This window comes from Mustela nigripes, chromosome 8 (genome assembly GCF_022355385.1).
Source record: "Mustela nigripes isolate SB6536 chromosome 8, MUSNIG.SB6536, whole genome shotgun sequence".
NCBI classification, from domain to species: domain Eukaryota; kingdom Metazoa; phylum Chordata; class Mammalia; order Carnivora; family Mustelidae; genus Mustela; species Mustela nigripes.
This window is the reverse complement of record NC_081564.1, coordinates 80,489,303-80,503,653: the sequence shown is the minus strand read 5'-3', so window position 1 is coordinate 80,503,653 and position 14,351 is coordinate 80,489,303. Positions and strand designations below refer to the sequence as shown.

Below are 14,351 nucleotides of genomic sequence, written 5' to 3'. Positions count from 1 at the left end.
AATGAATGAAATTAAGGGCCAGATTCCTAGTTAATAACACTGTGTAATGATCATTGCTCTCACTTTGTTGACAAGCAAATGAATGAGAGAGATGGAGGGAGCAACGCACAGAAATGCACAGTCTCCGTGATGGTGCTATTGATAAAGGTACAACGGCTATAAAAATCTTACACAAACCCTTGTGTGCTCACATATCCTTTCTTTGGGGCAGAAAATGCTATCACTGGGCCACAAAAACACGGTAATCCACACCCTAGAACCTCTACTGGTTCAGGTCCCCAACTATTTATAATACAGCATCAGTCAGTATTTATAAACTATAGGAACATCAAAGGAATATAATAATAAAGATATCTTTGACTTCTGTAGATACCCATCAACAAAAACAGATTTTTCACTCCTCCTTAAGATGTATTCAAATGAAACAATGACCCATGGAATAAACAGCAAAGATTCTTCAGGCATTCAAAGTGGAAAATTCACTCATGGATAAATGCACCACCAGTTTGCTGTGTTTCATTTTATCAGGAAGAGACGCAGAACACTGACCAAGGGAAGAGCAGAAAGGCAGAGAGAGAGATCTCACTGGTGTGTGCTACTTAGAAACTCTTTACCAGTACTCCGTGCTAATCTGAGAAATTTGGGGAAAATCTTTACATAATCAAACCTGAAGTAGATTAAAGACTGGGAACAGGATACAATGATGGTAGGGCCATGCTCTTTCAAAAGACCCTTCAGTGCAGAAAGCACATGAGTAGAAATCCCCCCCCCCCAAATATTCAGATAGAAAGAAGCTGTGAAAGAAAAAAAAAATTCCAATTGGCCCCCAAACATGCACCACCAACTGCCCACGTTTTGTCCAATATCAATTAGAAACTGACTTCTGTTACCGTTCATTTTTAACCAAAAGGAAAACCTGAAAACAACAACAACAAACACAAAACAGATCCGTCAAAACAAGACCAAGACCACCACTAAGAAAAGCGGGTCAGAACTGCTCATAACTGAGGGACGATAGGCTTGATAATTTCACTTTGCAGTATTTAAGTTGCAAGTATCAGAAAAGGATAAATAAGCATAAAGTTAGCATGTGCATCATTTAAATAGGACTCCCCCCCCCAAAAATAAAGAAGCTAAAAAATCAACTGCCTAGACGTACCCACTACTCTTCATTATTGAGTATTCTCGTTCTAATTTTGAAAATAAAAGTTTTACTAATTTGCCACAATCATGGTAAACGAAGCATCTGTAGACTCCTCCTCTCTTTCTAGAAATAAACATCACTCCCTAAGTTATGGCTTCGATGTATGGAGAGCAATCTGGACTATAATTTCAGACTGGTTAGGGCCAAAAACTTCACGAACGATTTCACAGGAGTAATCGTTATGTTCTCCCCAAAGCAAAAACAGCAGTTGTCCAGCCAACCACAAACATTCACAATAATCATTTGTGACTTTGAAAGGCCAAATGCCCTACCTTTCCTACATAGAGAGGGTCTGAACCCATGTATTCCTCCAGCACAAAGAACTGATTCCACACCCAGCTGCGCTTGGTTCGGGACCTCCCTGATTGGAAATAGGGCTTTGATCCGGACCTGGAGAGCTCTGCTTGACTCATCCCAGAGAAACACAGGACAAGCGCTATTAGCTGCAGAAAATGGCAGAACTCCACTTTGCCCAACTTCATCTTTTTTTTTTCTTTCTTTTTCCTGTGTAAGAAAAAAACCTTGACAAGAGAAAAGGCACAGTTCCAGTTGGCTTAGGAGCTCTTGCCTCCGGCAGGGTGTCCGCTGGGAGTCCAGAGATAATAATTTGCAGAGTGTTCGATTGCGAGGGGTCACCGCTGCTGAATAACCTTCGCCAGAGAATGGTGTGATAGGTACCTAGCAGAACACAAAGAAGAGCTAGTGTCAGCAACCAAAACGCATCCTCACTTTTAACTTTCCTTTATGAACTTACTGTTGTTTTCCCCAAGATATCATTATTTGCATAATCGTTAAATTATTAATGACAAACTTATACATTTACAATAACTGTTGCCACATGTATAGATCACGAATACTGTTGGGGCAGAATTATCCTCGTTCTATAACACAGTCTCAAAACTTCGGGTTTCTTCCAGGCATTCTATTTGAACATATGGTTTACTTAATACAAATGGAACGCCATCCGTTAAAAAATCATTTTAATGCTAGCCTTTATTATTTTTTGCCTTTATATTACAGTCAGTTGCCTTCATTGGTATTAGAATATGAAAGCAAAGCAGCTCAAAGCAGGGATTTAACCAAATGGGAAGGACATATGCTGGTTTAAATCTCTTCTGTGAAACTGTAAAGAGAAATAAAGAGAAGTATGAGGTGATTCAAAACTGGTTGATTGATTCTGAGTCACAGAACACCAGCTGTTTTGATGTGTTCTGATTTGATTGTGATCAGCTGCAAAGCTCAGTAGTCTCCATTTTCCACCCTTCAGACCTATTGTCGTGTCTCCTCTGTAGCATGCCGTTAGGTCACACTCTGGCTCAAATACCTATTGAATGTCTTACAGTATGGCCTGTGCATAGTAGGGCCTCCTTCCCTCAGGATATGGAATTGAAGAGATCACTAAAGAGGTGTGAACACTCAACCCTCTTTGTGAGCCCTGTTCACTCTGAGTGTGCACCCAGCATTCCTCTGCAGCAGCATGAAAACAGAACAACTTTTATTCTAAAGTCTACATATTTCAGTAAAGAATTGTTTATGCAAGAGATATAAAACCAGTTATAAAACAAACTTCCGAACATACCCCAAGACACAGAGGAATAAGAACTTATGGCAAAAATCTTGTTGAGATCACTAGGCTGTACTTTGATTTATAAATTCATTTGACTATAACTAAATCAACAATAGGATAATTAAGGTGAGAGTTCACATTCGCTCTTTTTGGGGGGTAGTGGTGGCAAAATACAGTTTTAAGGACATGAAGCCAAAAGATAGTTCCGTATCAAAGCAGCAAATAAACTCTTTATTTTATTAGCTTTCTCATCTTCCTACCTGTCTCTCCCGTAACAAGAGTGTCTGTGACTTATTAGATGATTTCTGACAGTAAAGTTGCTTATGGAAAATGCCTTATCTAATAGAAGAAAAATGAAATGTCTTAAACATGTAAAAATAGTCAACACAACTGTTAAAAAACAGGTTGCATTGACTTTGAGCTCTGTTCAAATGAACATACACATGTTAAAAATATCGCTATCAAGTTCTGAAATTCCAGAGGGCATTCCAGAATAATCCAATGTACAGCTGATTGATATATGCTGAGAACCACCAGAACAGTAAACTGTTATTGGAGCATATTACTGTAGTCTATGCAATGAACCCCTTCTTCTAAAATCCAAATATCTTATCTAAGCCTGGTCCAGGCTGGTCCATTTGGAAATCACTCTGGAAGGATTAGTTGTTCTAAGATCTAGAATCATAAACAAGGAGTAACTTGGGGTCATATCTTTGTGTTCCAATGTAGGCTCCTCCATTCGGTTGAAAGTTAATTGCAGGGAGGTCTGAGCTAACCCACCTGAGAAGTGAGTTAAAGAAGTTGAAGGCAAGTAGGTACTTAGACTGGGAAACAGGGGGTAGTATGGACTGGTCTATAATGAGCTAGGAGTCATAGCCAGGAGCTTACAGTGAGTGGCCTTTGTAGGAATGGCTGACAGCATGCCGAGGGCCAAGATCATGGCTTCCCTTCATGCCAGTGGCAAATCACATTCCCGGGGGATCAAGAGTTCTGGACTGTCTAGCATGTGAGAGCTGTGGCCGAAGAACAGTTCAGTCTCACGGTTCTACTTCCTCCAAAGAGAATGTGTTTTCTCATAAAAACAAGTAAATAAATAACGTTCGTCTCTGAGACAATTTTTTTTTAAATGTTTTGTAGTTATATTAGTTAATCTACTTTATGTTTCAGGTGAACTTGGTAACATTGTTATAGGATGAAATGTACCCATGCTCTAAGAAACAAAGTAACAAATGATATTTTGGAATTCAAAATTTAGGGAGTTACCAAAATTATACACTAGGAAAAACTATAGGCACCTGCATCAGGTAAATATTCAAATGCTGACTCTGTCCTGTATTAGCTATGCATTCTTGAACACATGACTTAAATTCTAATATAAGTTCCAGAGATGAAGCCTTAACCTCTAACTTACAAAACAAAGATGGTAATAATTGCATCTACTTTGTAGGATTAAATAAACAAATCATGAAAAATTAAGGATGATGCCTGGCACAATTAAAAGCCCTAATTTTTTTTTTAAAGATGATGGGGCTATTATCATGATATTTTCTAGTTACCTTAAAGTTAGTTTGTGATGTTTTCATTTTAAAGTTACTTATAGGAAAACATTTTAGACAACTCTTGCACTGAATGAAAACATTCTTGGTAGTTCCAGTCTCAGTGTCAGAGAACTATATGGATCATGAACCCAAAATCCCATACAAATATAAACAATGGCACCAAATTATTAAAAAAAAAAAGTAAAACTTTCTTTCCTAAAGGCATGTCTTCTGTGATTTTTTAATAAAAATATTATTTATTTATTTGATAGAGAGAGAGGACATCAAGCCATGGAACACAAGCAGGAGGAGTGGGAGAGGGACAAGGAGGCTCCCTGCTGAGCAGGGAGCCCGATGTGGGGCTCAATCCCAGGACCCTGGGATCATGACCCGAGCTGAAGGCAGACACTTAATGACTGAGTCACAAAGGCACCCTAAGTCCTCTGTGATTTTTATAAGTCAAAAACTGGCATCAGAATTGGAGAAATTTGAATTCACTCAAAATGTTCACTAAAAAGAAAAAGAAATATAATCTGGACCAGGAACAGGATCAGTGGGGTCTTTGCTCTAAAACCTCCTTCATTTGCTATATGACCTTGGATCCTTCTGCGATTTCATTTTCCACATTTGCAAAATCAGAGAAATGAGCTAAACTTAAAAATCATATTTTTTATATATGTAACTTCACTGTTTTGACAATTACACAGAATTGGTTTTGTTGGCTTTTTTAGACTGCAAAAAAGTGCACATTGTTAATGACTAAAGGGTAGAGAGATTTAAGAAAGTTATAGGGATGTAAAAGAAGCATTTTTCACATTTATAAAATTTAGCATGAATTTTAACATGAGATGTTTAAATTAGACTTGCCTCTTGAAGACCCTTTCTCTTCCATATGAAAGTGTGAAGTTATCAAACCAGCCAGAACATAGAAGTCAGACACAGAACACACTATGGATTACTTTGCAGTCACTGAGTTAATGTTTGTGAAAGAGACCAGAGAGTTTTGTACTTTCCTGTTAAAATGAAGTGTTTTAAAAGCAGCTATTATCAACATTGACCTTGATAAATAGGCATGTCCATGCTGTCTTTGTATCACAGTATCTAGAACAGAAGCAGACACACAATTGACCTTTGGAACACATTTACAAAAGGTTTCTTTTCATTATGCTTATTTTTTTTTTTTAATTTGGTAAGTTAACCATGTAAGTCAATATATAAATTCCTTGGTAGCTCTACCATGTTTATGGGTGACAATCCCTTTGAAAAAAAGAATCCCATTATATTTCTCTGCAGTATTTGAAATACTTGCCAGGCTCTTGAGCCAAATTTTCTTTACCTTTCTTGAAGGTCTATGAGTGTACAAGGATATTTTAACAGGCCTTGTGTATATTATTGGAGGATAAAATTCTCTTTTATGTGGCAGATAAATGATCCCATAATGCCTACTGTAGAAAGCACTTAGAAAATCAGAAACTCATGTGTGAATGACTGGGATTGGAGCAGGGGGGTTTTATACGTGTTCATCACCATTTTTGATAGTAACTATCAACTCTCCGCTGGAAATGAACACCAGATGCAACAGGGGGTAGTCCCAGGGCGGGTGGCCCTTCATTGGGCTTCCCCAAACCCTTGCTTTCCTTCAGAAGCAGATCTGTTTCCAAGGTAAACACCGGTACAACAGTTCAACCCGACTCATCCTGACCTGAACTGAGACAGCATGAAAGAAATGAAGGGCCATGATGCATTATGAAAAACCTTAAGTTATTTATGGTCTTCAAAGAGAAGTCATCGGAACGGGAAGTTGAGATTTCCTACCACAAGTAGGCTTCCTATCTTCCTGCAGATGTCCACACAGATCAAGTCACCATGATAACACTCTTCTCCATATAAATTAACTTGAGCACACAATCAATCACAATTGTCATTTTTTTCACAACGGGTTAAATACTGACTTGCAAATCTGTGCCCCAAACCCAAGCCCTGCACCCTTCCCTGCTAGGGCCCCATATTGCTTATCTTCTCTTTTCCTTCTGCCTCCTGAGTTTTATCGACAGGCGTTAATCAGGGGAAAGTCCCATCAGAAACAAGCAGAGACCCCGGCACCCAAATGGTGTCATGTGTCACTGTGTCCTCTGTGGGAAAGCTTAAGGGTGTGAACCACTGTAGGTCTGGAGAGCTGACCTGTTCACTATTAACTGGCTCAGGAAAAAAGTAGAGAACAATGACCTACTGATAGACAGCTTAGGTAACTTCTACAGATTTAAGTCAACTTCTAGACAATTACGAATGTGCAGCATTAAAGCTTTGAGGAGAAAAACAACAGGAATATGTTCTGAAGAGGAAAGAACTGAACAGGAGCCAACCAGATGTTTGAAAGACTGTGCTGGTTGCTACTGGATTAATAACCTAAAATTTAAAAATACATATACTATATATCTGAGTGAGACTTAAAAAATGTTCTTTCTCTGATATCTTAAAGCTAAAGCTTGTAGGGAATCAATCCCATTTAAAACTGAACCGAAAACCATCATCTACGTAAGAATAAATCTAAGAAGTGAAAGACCTGTACTCTGAAAACTATAAAGCACTGATGAAAAAAAATTGAAGATGACAAAAAGAAATGGAAAAACATTCCACGCTCATGGATTAGAAGAAAAATATTGTTAAAATGTCTGCACTACCCAAAGCAATCTACAAATACATTGAATGCAATCCCTATCAAAAAATAAAACTTGTGTTTTTAAACATAAAACATTTCTTTTTGCCGAACTAAAGATTCACGAAAATCATAGCAAATACTGTGATCAGCACAACACACCTTAATCCAGAGAATACAAAATGAACCCCCAAAAAAGAAATTTTAAGTGGATTGGAGCAAAATGAGGAGGTTGTGATGAGAATCAGTCAAACAGTATTGACTAAATCAACATCATTCATTTGACCTGAAATCACTTTAGCATGCTACTTTTTTGTTCCAATTATTTTTGTTCAACTAAGTGGCAAAGAATTATTTCCAAGTAGATAGTTTATTATTCATTTAACTTTAATAGCTTATATTATTTTACCCAAATGAATTCATTATTATAAAATTTTCTTGGATTTTCTGCTCCACTTAACATCACTGTGAAACCACTTTTAAAAATCAGATCAAGTGACTATCATACTCTTAATACAATCTTTCGTTCATACTTAAAAACAATGGCTAAAATTGTCTTAAAAACAAAAAATATTTCGTATGCACCAGCATGCCAATGGCTAACCAGAAAAAGCATAAATGTTGTAGAGCCTGTTCCATCTAAATCAAAGGCAACATGCTAAACACATGACAAGTAGCATGAAATGTATCAGATTCAGCCAGTCACATAAATATAGAACCATAAGAGTGGTTTTAAACACATGCCTAATTACCAATTAATTTATATATGCTAAACTGCTTCCTTAAAAGTGCTAAATGCCTTCTAGAAGTAACTCGAGCTATGAAATATGATTATCAATTATGTTAAAAGGAAATATATTGCTATTTTAGATCTTGTGGCAAAGTTAAAGTAGAATTTTTTTTTTTTTTTTTGCAGTCCAATATAAATAACTGATGGCTTATCTCAGTTAAAGACTATCAACACAGTGTCTCTAAAGGACAGGCAAGGGACAGTGGCTGTGTTCTCTGTGTCTGCAGTTGCATCAGATACAGGTCTGAAACTGTTTGGAAATATACTGAATGTATATCACACGAACACATGGTTTGTCATCTACTGGCAATTTAGAGAAGATGCGATGAAGTTGTGCCTCGCCTCTAAAAAATAAATACAATTCACAATCATGTGGAACATAATATCCCCAAAATACGTTGTCATATGCATTTTCTAGGAAAACAATTGTAAGAATGACATTTGAGGAGTCAGTGTACTTGGTAGAAAATAATCAATGAGAATGTGAAAAATTCATAGTGGATGATTGCCAAACATCTCTAGTATCTAACTGATACTCCCTAAGATGTTTCGCTCATGAATTTATAAACCATAACAGTACCAACAAATCACAGTTGTAACAAAAGCAAAACAAAAAGTCTTGCTGTTGGTCTTTTGGGAAAAAGGCTGTCATTTTCAAGACTGCTTTAAAGTTGAACTACATTTTGACAAGCAACATATTTTTAATGGATCCTTATAAAGAAGAACAATACACATGTTCAAAAGTGGAAATGATACCATTTCACAGCAGTAGTTAGAAGGCCTGATGACACTATTACCATTGCTTTAAGGACAGCCTTCCATATATTAGCTCTTTTGCACAGTCTGACAAAAGATGCCTTTTTAGAATACTCCCTGAGTATTTAATAGCATTATTTAAATTCAAAGAAAAGGCTCCTCCTGCTTCATCCAATGCCTTCTTTTAAGACTTTCATTTGTCCTTGTTTTTTCCCCAGGACAGCGGCCACCTGTCACCACTGAGGTCCTCACTGTGATTTATCTCTCTACACAAAGTTAGAGGAGTCTGCTTTGTAACAAGAATAATACTTGCCCATTGTCGTTTTTATTTATTTTTAAAAGTAGACCCACTTAATACATTTGGACAATGCAAAAGAGAGAAAAGATATTCTAATCTGCCACTCATGAATGAGCAGATGTCGTAACTCTGCAATAGAGAAAATAATCCAAGACAAGGAGTATTTCAAGAGTTTGGACACACTCCCCCCCACCCCCCACCAACCACCACATACAAGCAGAGCTTTTAAAAGAATAATGTTTATGGGACAGAGAGAATGTCACATCAGTGCTGAAGAAAGTAATCATTTGGTTCTCCGGAGGGTTCATTTTGGGAAAAGAAAGACAAAAAACAAAACAAAACCAAAACAACAACAAAAATGTAAAGATGTCCCTAAACCCACTGCTCCTGATGTTTGAATAGTCCTTGAGTGGCGGAACCACAGAGCTAGAACATTAGAAAAACCTAAGGTAAGACAGTCTTTCTTTCTTTCCTAAGAAAACCCAAATCTACCGAATTCTAGTGGAATTCAGCAAGTTCCTCATGGTACTGGGCGTGACTGGTTACACAGAAAACTAAAAATATGTGTTAAACATTTCTCATTCTGACACTAAAGATCTTTTTTCTTTTTTTGTAATTTATCATATACTCCAAAAGCCAAGAAAAGTAAGTTTATTCCTACTCAAATGTCTATAGGACCACAAGTTTGAATTCTCCAAGTAGATCATTAGGATTCCTATCCAGAAGAGTCAGGAGGATCAGGAGTGCACAGTGAGACTGGGAGGGAAAGGAACTGTTGTTTAGGACTGTAATTTATATGTTACACAAAAACCACTGTGAGAGGCTCCAACTTTAAAATCACCTCTCCCTTCTAAATCTGGTGAGTGATCAAAGCATACCTACTGCCCTGTGACACTACAGTAACTATTTCCACTGAAATGTAAACAATAGCTCATTATTTTAGAAATAGGGTACCAACCCAAAAAAATATCTTAAGATATTTTTGTAGATGCCTATGTAGAGTTATCTGGTTGTTGCTACAAATCCTATGTTTTGAAAGGACTGTCTACTCCTAACTTACTATAATCATTCTAGATTTAATACTACCATCTTTAGCTTCTATTTTAAAATATACTACCATTTGATCTGTTATATCTGTATACCGCTGAAAGTTTAGAATTAGCTTCAATAATGTTAATACTGATGAAACAGCCCTCGTCTTTTTTACCGAAAAGGTATAATTTTTTACATTTTAATTAGTGAGGTTGGGGACCCTCTGTGATATGTGACTTCTCATGTTAAGAAACTGTGATCAAATCCATTAGCTCCCTGGGCCAGATAACGTTACAACCACAGACCAAAGCCTCCTACCGTTAACTGGCCTAAATATTCAGGCAGGGGCCCTGGAAATGAATCACACAGCCTGTAGTGTGCATCTGGCTATCAGACATGGCATGAAAACTTCTGTAAGTGGATTACAGAGTCAATTTCAACTAAGCACAAATAACTTCTGTCATGGGTATTAGGAATGCAAAAGAAAGAGGAGAAAGAGTTTATAATTACTGCAAGAAGGCCATGTACATTAAAAAGAAAACAAAAATGACAAACCATATCCATCTGAGCGATTTATATACTATCCTATGTAGTATTAATTATATATGTACTATACATATGTATGTACAATTATAAAAGTAAAATTATATTTAAATTGCTTTTCCTTTATTTTTCTACAACACTTCGTAGCTATATCAATTTTTAATTCACCTTAGCATTTACATTGAGCCAGGTATGATACATGTGACTTCAATAAAAGGAATTATGTTTCAATAAACGTTCTGCAAAAGAACCTAAAAGAAATTCTACCGGAATGAAAAGCTAGAGTATCATCTGAGATGAATATACGGACAGATGTCTGCATAGTCATTTGCACTGATAATGTTGTCAGTGAGGGATCTTGCAGAATGACGAGGGGGAAATGTTTGCAGGGGTAGCTTTCTGCAAAACCAGCAAATCCCCAGAGGAGGCACTCGAGTATTGCTGGTTACAGCTAGATCTGCTCTGCTCGTCAGAGGCTGAGAAGATGGTCCCACACAGGACTCTGATCACATGTCTTTTTTCCTTGTCCTCAGCTCCTCTTTCTCACTCCATTTAGAAGCAACTGATTCCTTCATGCCAAGGAGAAAAGCTTCCATCACAATCCCTTTGCAATGCACTAATATGCATTAGTTATTTTAGAAGTTTCTGAAACTCCCATTTTAAACTAAGGCTTTGAAGCCTTCCAACCAAGTTAAAAACAAACAAACAAACAAACAAAAAAAAAAAAAAAAAAAAAAGGACATTTATGTGTATGTGAGCGAGAACTGTGATATGTTACAAACCACCAACATAATAAATGTAAAATCTTATAAAATCTGGGAAGGTTAAGATCACTCAAGCATAATATTCACAACACTGAACAATTTATGGGCTCGGTACTTCCTAACAGATTTCCAAAAGATTTGACAAAGAAAGTATTTGACTCTCCACAAAGATGTATTCACTTCCTCTTATCAGTATACATTCTGAGAAGTTTATAACAGCTTTGCCATCAAAACAACTAAAATGCTGAATGATAGGTAGACCAGCAAAGAAATCACGCCTGAGGAGACACAGTGGGTTGATTTTTAGATCTAGGAAGGCTTAACAGTAGCCAAAACTCAGTATGCTCCCTACCCTCTCTTTTTCATTGGACATTAAAAACTAGAGTCAATCCAAGGGTAAACTGCAGGAATACAGATGCTTTACAATTATCCTTTTATTAAAAAAGGGGAAAAGCTCTGTGCTATTATATAAAAAGTAGACAAGAAGAGTTGTGAGTTTGTCAGCTGATTGTTAACACAATTCTAATGACCTACTGCAGCCCTTAATAACAATAATACCTCACGTTGTAAGCGCCAATGCCCTTTTATTAAAGCTGCACACTGTAATAGCTTTTAGCAGGGTGATGGTCCGTACTACTGATTATAGTTTTCTTTATTTTTCTAATCACAGACTTTACCAGATAAGACTATTAACACTGAATGCTACCTAATTGTTTCTGCCACTCCACTCCATATTAAACACTAACATGTAAGCAAGACTTTCACAAAGTTGTCAGTTTCATTACTTGCCTCATTTCTTTTGCATTTTTATTCATACTATTCCAAATATCCCTAAAAATAAAGAAAAGGATTCTTAATGTTTTTCCTTGAACATATAATAACAAGAGCTTCAGTAAACATAAAACCTAACCAGTTCTTTGGTGGGGGGTGGGGAGTAATTTCTGGTGAGTTACTGAAAGCTTCCAACCTAATTACTTCTTTCCTTAGCTCCCCCCTACCACCAATTTGTCTTTATAAAAACACACTTAAAACTATTTAGATGTTTTTTACAGTGAATCAATGCAAACTTTCCTTTTAAAAAGGGGGAGCTACTGCCCCTAAACTCTTAAAATGTATGCTTTTGTGCTGTTAACCTGATTTTTAAATGTATACTTGACACTTAGTATCGGCTTTATACTCACATGTTACTTACATTTTTCTATATCCCTCCCTCCAACCCCCCATGAAGTTCTCTGTATGGAAAATGACCTGAACACCTGTCTGGTTACCGGGATTATGAAGGAAGAGTCCTACTTAAAGATATTTCCTTTAGATGATCTAACAAAGAGAAAATATTTCTTGCAACATAAAAGGCGTTTTACGTGCATTCATGGTTCAATCTGCAGATCTCCAAAGCCTTGAGACACCCACTCCTTGACGATGTCTTCACAGGTTCCCAAAAGCCCACTGCTGGGTGAACTCACTGCCAGTCTTTACTCACCTGAACTATATCTAAGAAATCCGTAAGGTTAACGATCTAAAACGTGAAAGCAATACAGCAATAGGTCCTCTCTCATTAATCCACGCTCGGAGGTTGAATACCAGCAACTAGCTGCGTGGCAGGTGCACCCACGGAGAAGTCCAGCACGCATTCAGAGAAACAGGGCGCCCTTTTCCCCCCACGCCAACCTAAGGTAGAGCCAGGCGGCAGGGGAAGCAGGGCGCTGAGCAGAGGCAAGCCCTGCAGACGCACCGTAGCAGCAGAATACTAATTACAGGAAAAAGCAAAACACCCTTAGATGAGTTCCACCGTCTCCAAACGTCACGGGAGTCGAGTGCGGACGGTCACCGGGACTCCCGCACACGCAGGCACACACCCCCCTTCCGGTCTCGGACCGCCGAGCCGGGCGGCCCAGCGGGCGCGGAGCGCGGCCCGCATCCATCCCAGGTGGACGCGGGCCACTCGCGCTCCTCTCGGAGGGGAGCGCCCCAGACTCCGGGTTTCCCACTCGATCCGGAGCGCGCTGCGATCGGCCGTCCCCCTGGACTCGCCGGCACTCGCCGCACCTGGGGTCTGCCCGCGCAGGCTCGCTGGGGCCGAGCGCCCTCGGCTCGGTAACGCACGTCTGTCCTGCCCCGCGGAGCCCCGTGTCGCGGCCACGCCGCAGAAACTTGGGGACGCCCAGGGAAACTCCGCACGGATCCCCCCGCCCGCTCTCCGCTCGCCGACGAGTCCGGCCTCCGACGCGCACGGCGAGGGCGCGCTCCTGCCCGGCGGCGCCTTCGCCAGCCCCAAGCCGGCAGACGCACTCACCTGGGGCCTCGCTGCCCTCCCGGCGGCGTCCGGCGCCCGCGACCCGGGTGTTTGCATCCGAAAGGGGCGCGCGCTTCGCAGCCGGGCGTCCGCGGGCACTTCGGGACCCGGGGCGCGCAGCTCGGCGCTCGCGGGGGACTGGCGGCGCCGGCTCGGCACCCTCTGCGGCCGGCCGCACGCGGGCTCCTGCTCCAATCACCGCCCTCTCCGCGGGGCGCGGGGCGCGGGGCCGCTGCCCCGGCCGCGGGCGCCCCCGGCCCGCCGCCTGCGCCTGCTCCGAGGGGCCGGCCGGCTCCCCCGCGCGGCTCAGACGCCAGGTCCGGAGCGAGCGGGAGCGCGCGTCCGGAGAGAGGGCGAGAGGGCGAGCGCCCTGCAGGAGGAAGGAGGGCGCCGGGCCGGGGCGGGAAGGCGCGGAGAAGGCGACGGTGGTCGGCGGCGACGGATGCCTGCTGTCAGCGCCGGGCGACACCGGCCCGGGGAGCCACTGAGACTTGGGTACCTCCTGGAGACCCAGCGAGGGCTATCGGAAAGGAAGCGGCTCCGCCGCCACGCGCGCACACACGCGCGCGCACACACGCGCACCCCTCCTCCAGCGCCCTCCTGACAGCTCGGCGCAGACCGAGTCCTTCGCGGGGAAATCAAGGGGAGCGCGGGAAGGAGGAGGGGCCGCAGCCCATCCATCTCTCCGCCAGGTATTTGCATCTGAAAGCGCGAAACTGGAGGAGAGTTTGGAGAATTTTTTTTTTTTTTTTCCTTCCCCAGCGCCCTCCCCTCCCTCCCCCAGCCTGTCGTAGGAGCCGTGATCAATTGAGCTCCTGAGGCATGAAGGCAAAGTCATAAAACTAATCAGAACTTACAGTTTTCTTGCGTGATCGTTTTGCCCTTTCAATCTCCTCGGACTGCCCTAGTC

At 40.8% G+C, this 14,351-nt stretch overlaps 1 protein-coding gene across 1 annotated transcript in view; it reads right to left on the bottom strand.

Moving 5' to 3' along the window:
- Positions 1-13,566, bottom strand: part of CDH7 (cadherin 7) — a 120,895-nt gene extending 107,329 nt beyond the window's left edge. Inside the window, exons 1-2 of the mRNA XM_059410091.1 lie at positions 13,442-13,566; positions 1,477-1,882 (exon numbers count right to left, since the gene is read on the bottom strand). Of these exons, the coding sequence (XP_059266074.1) occupies positions 1,477-1,686 (210 nt within the window). The 5' untranslated portion in view covers positions 1,687-1,882; positions 13,442-13,566. The remainder of the gene's footprint in view (positions 1-1,476; positions 1,883-13,441) is intronic.
- Positions 13,567-14,351: the final 785 nt, after the last annotated feature.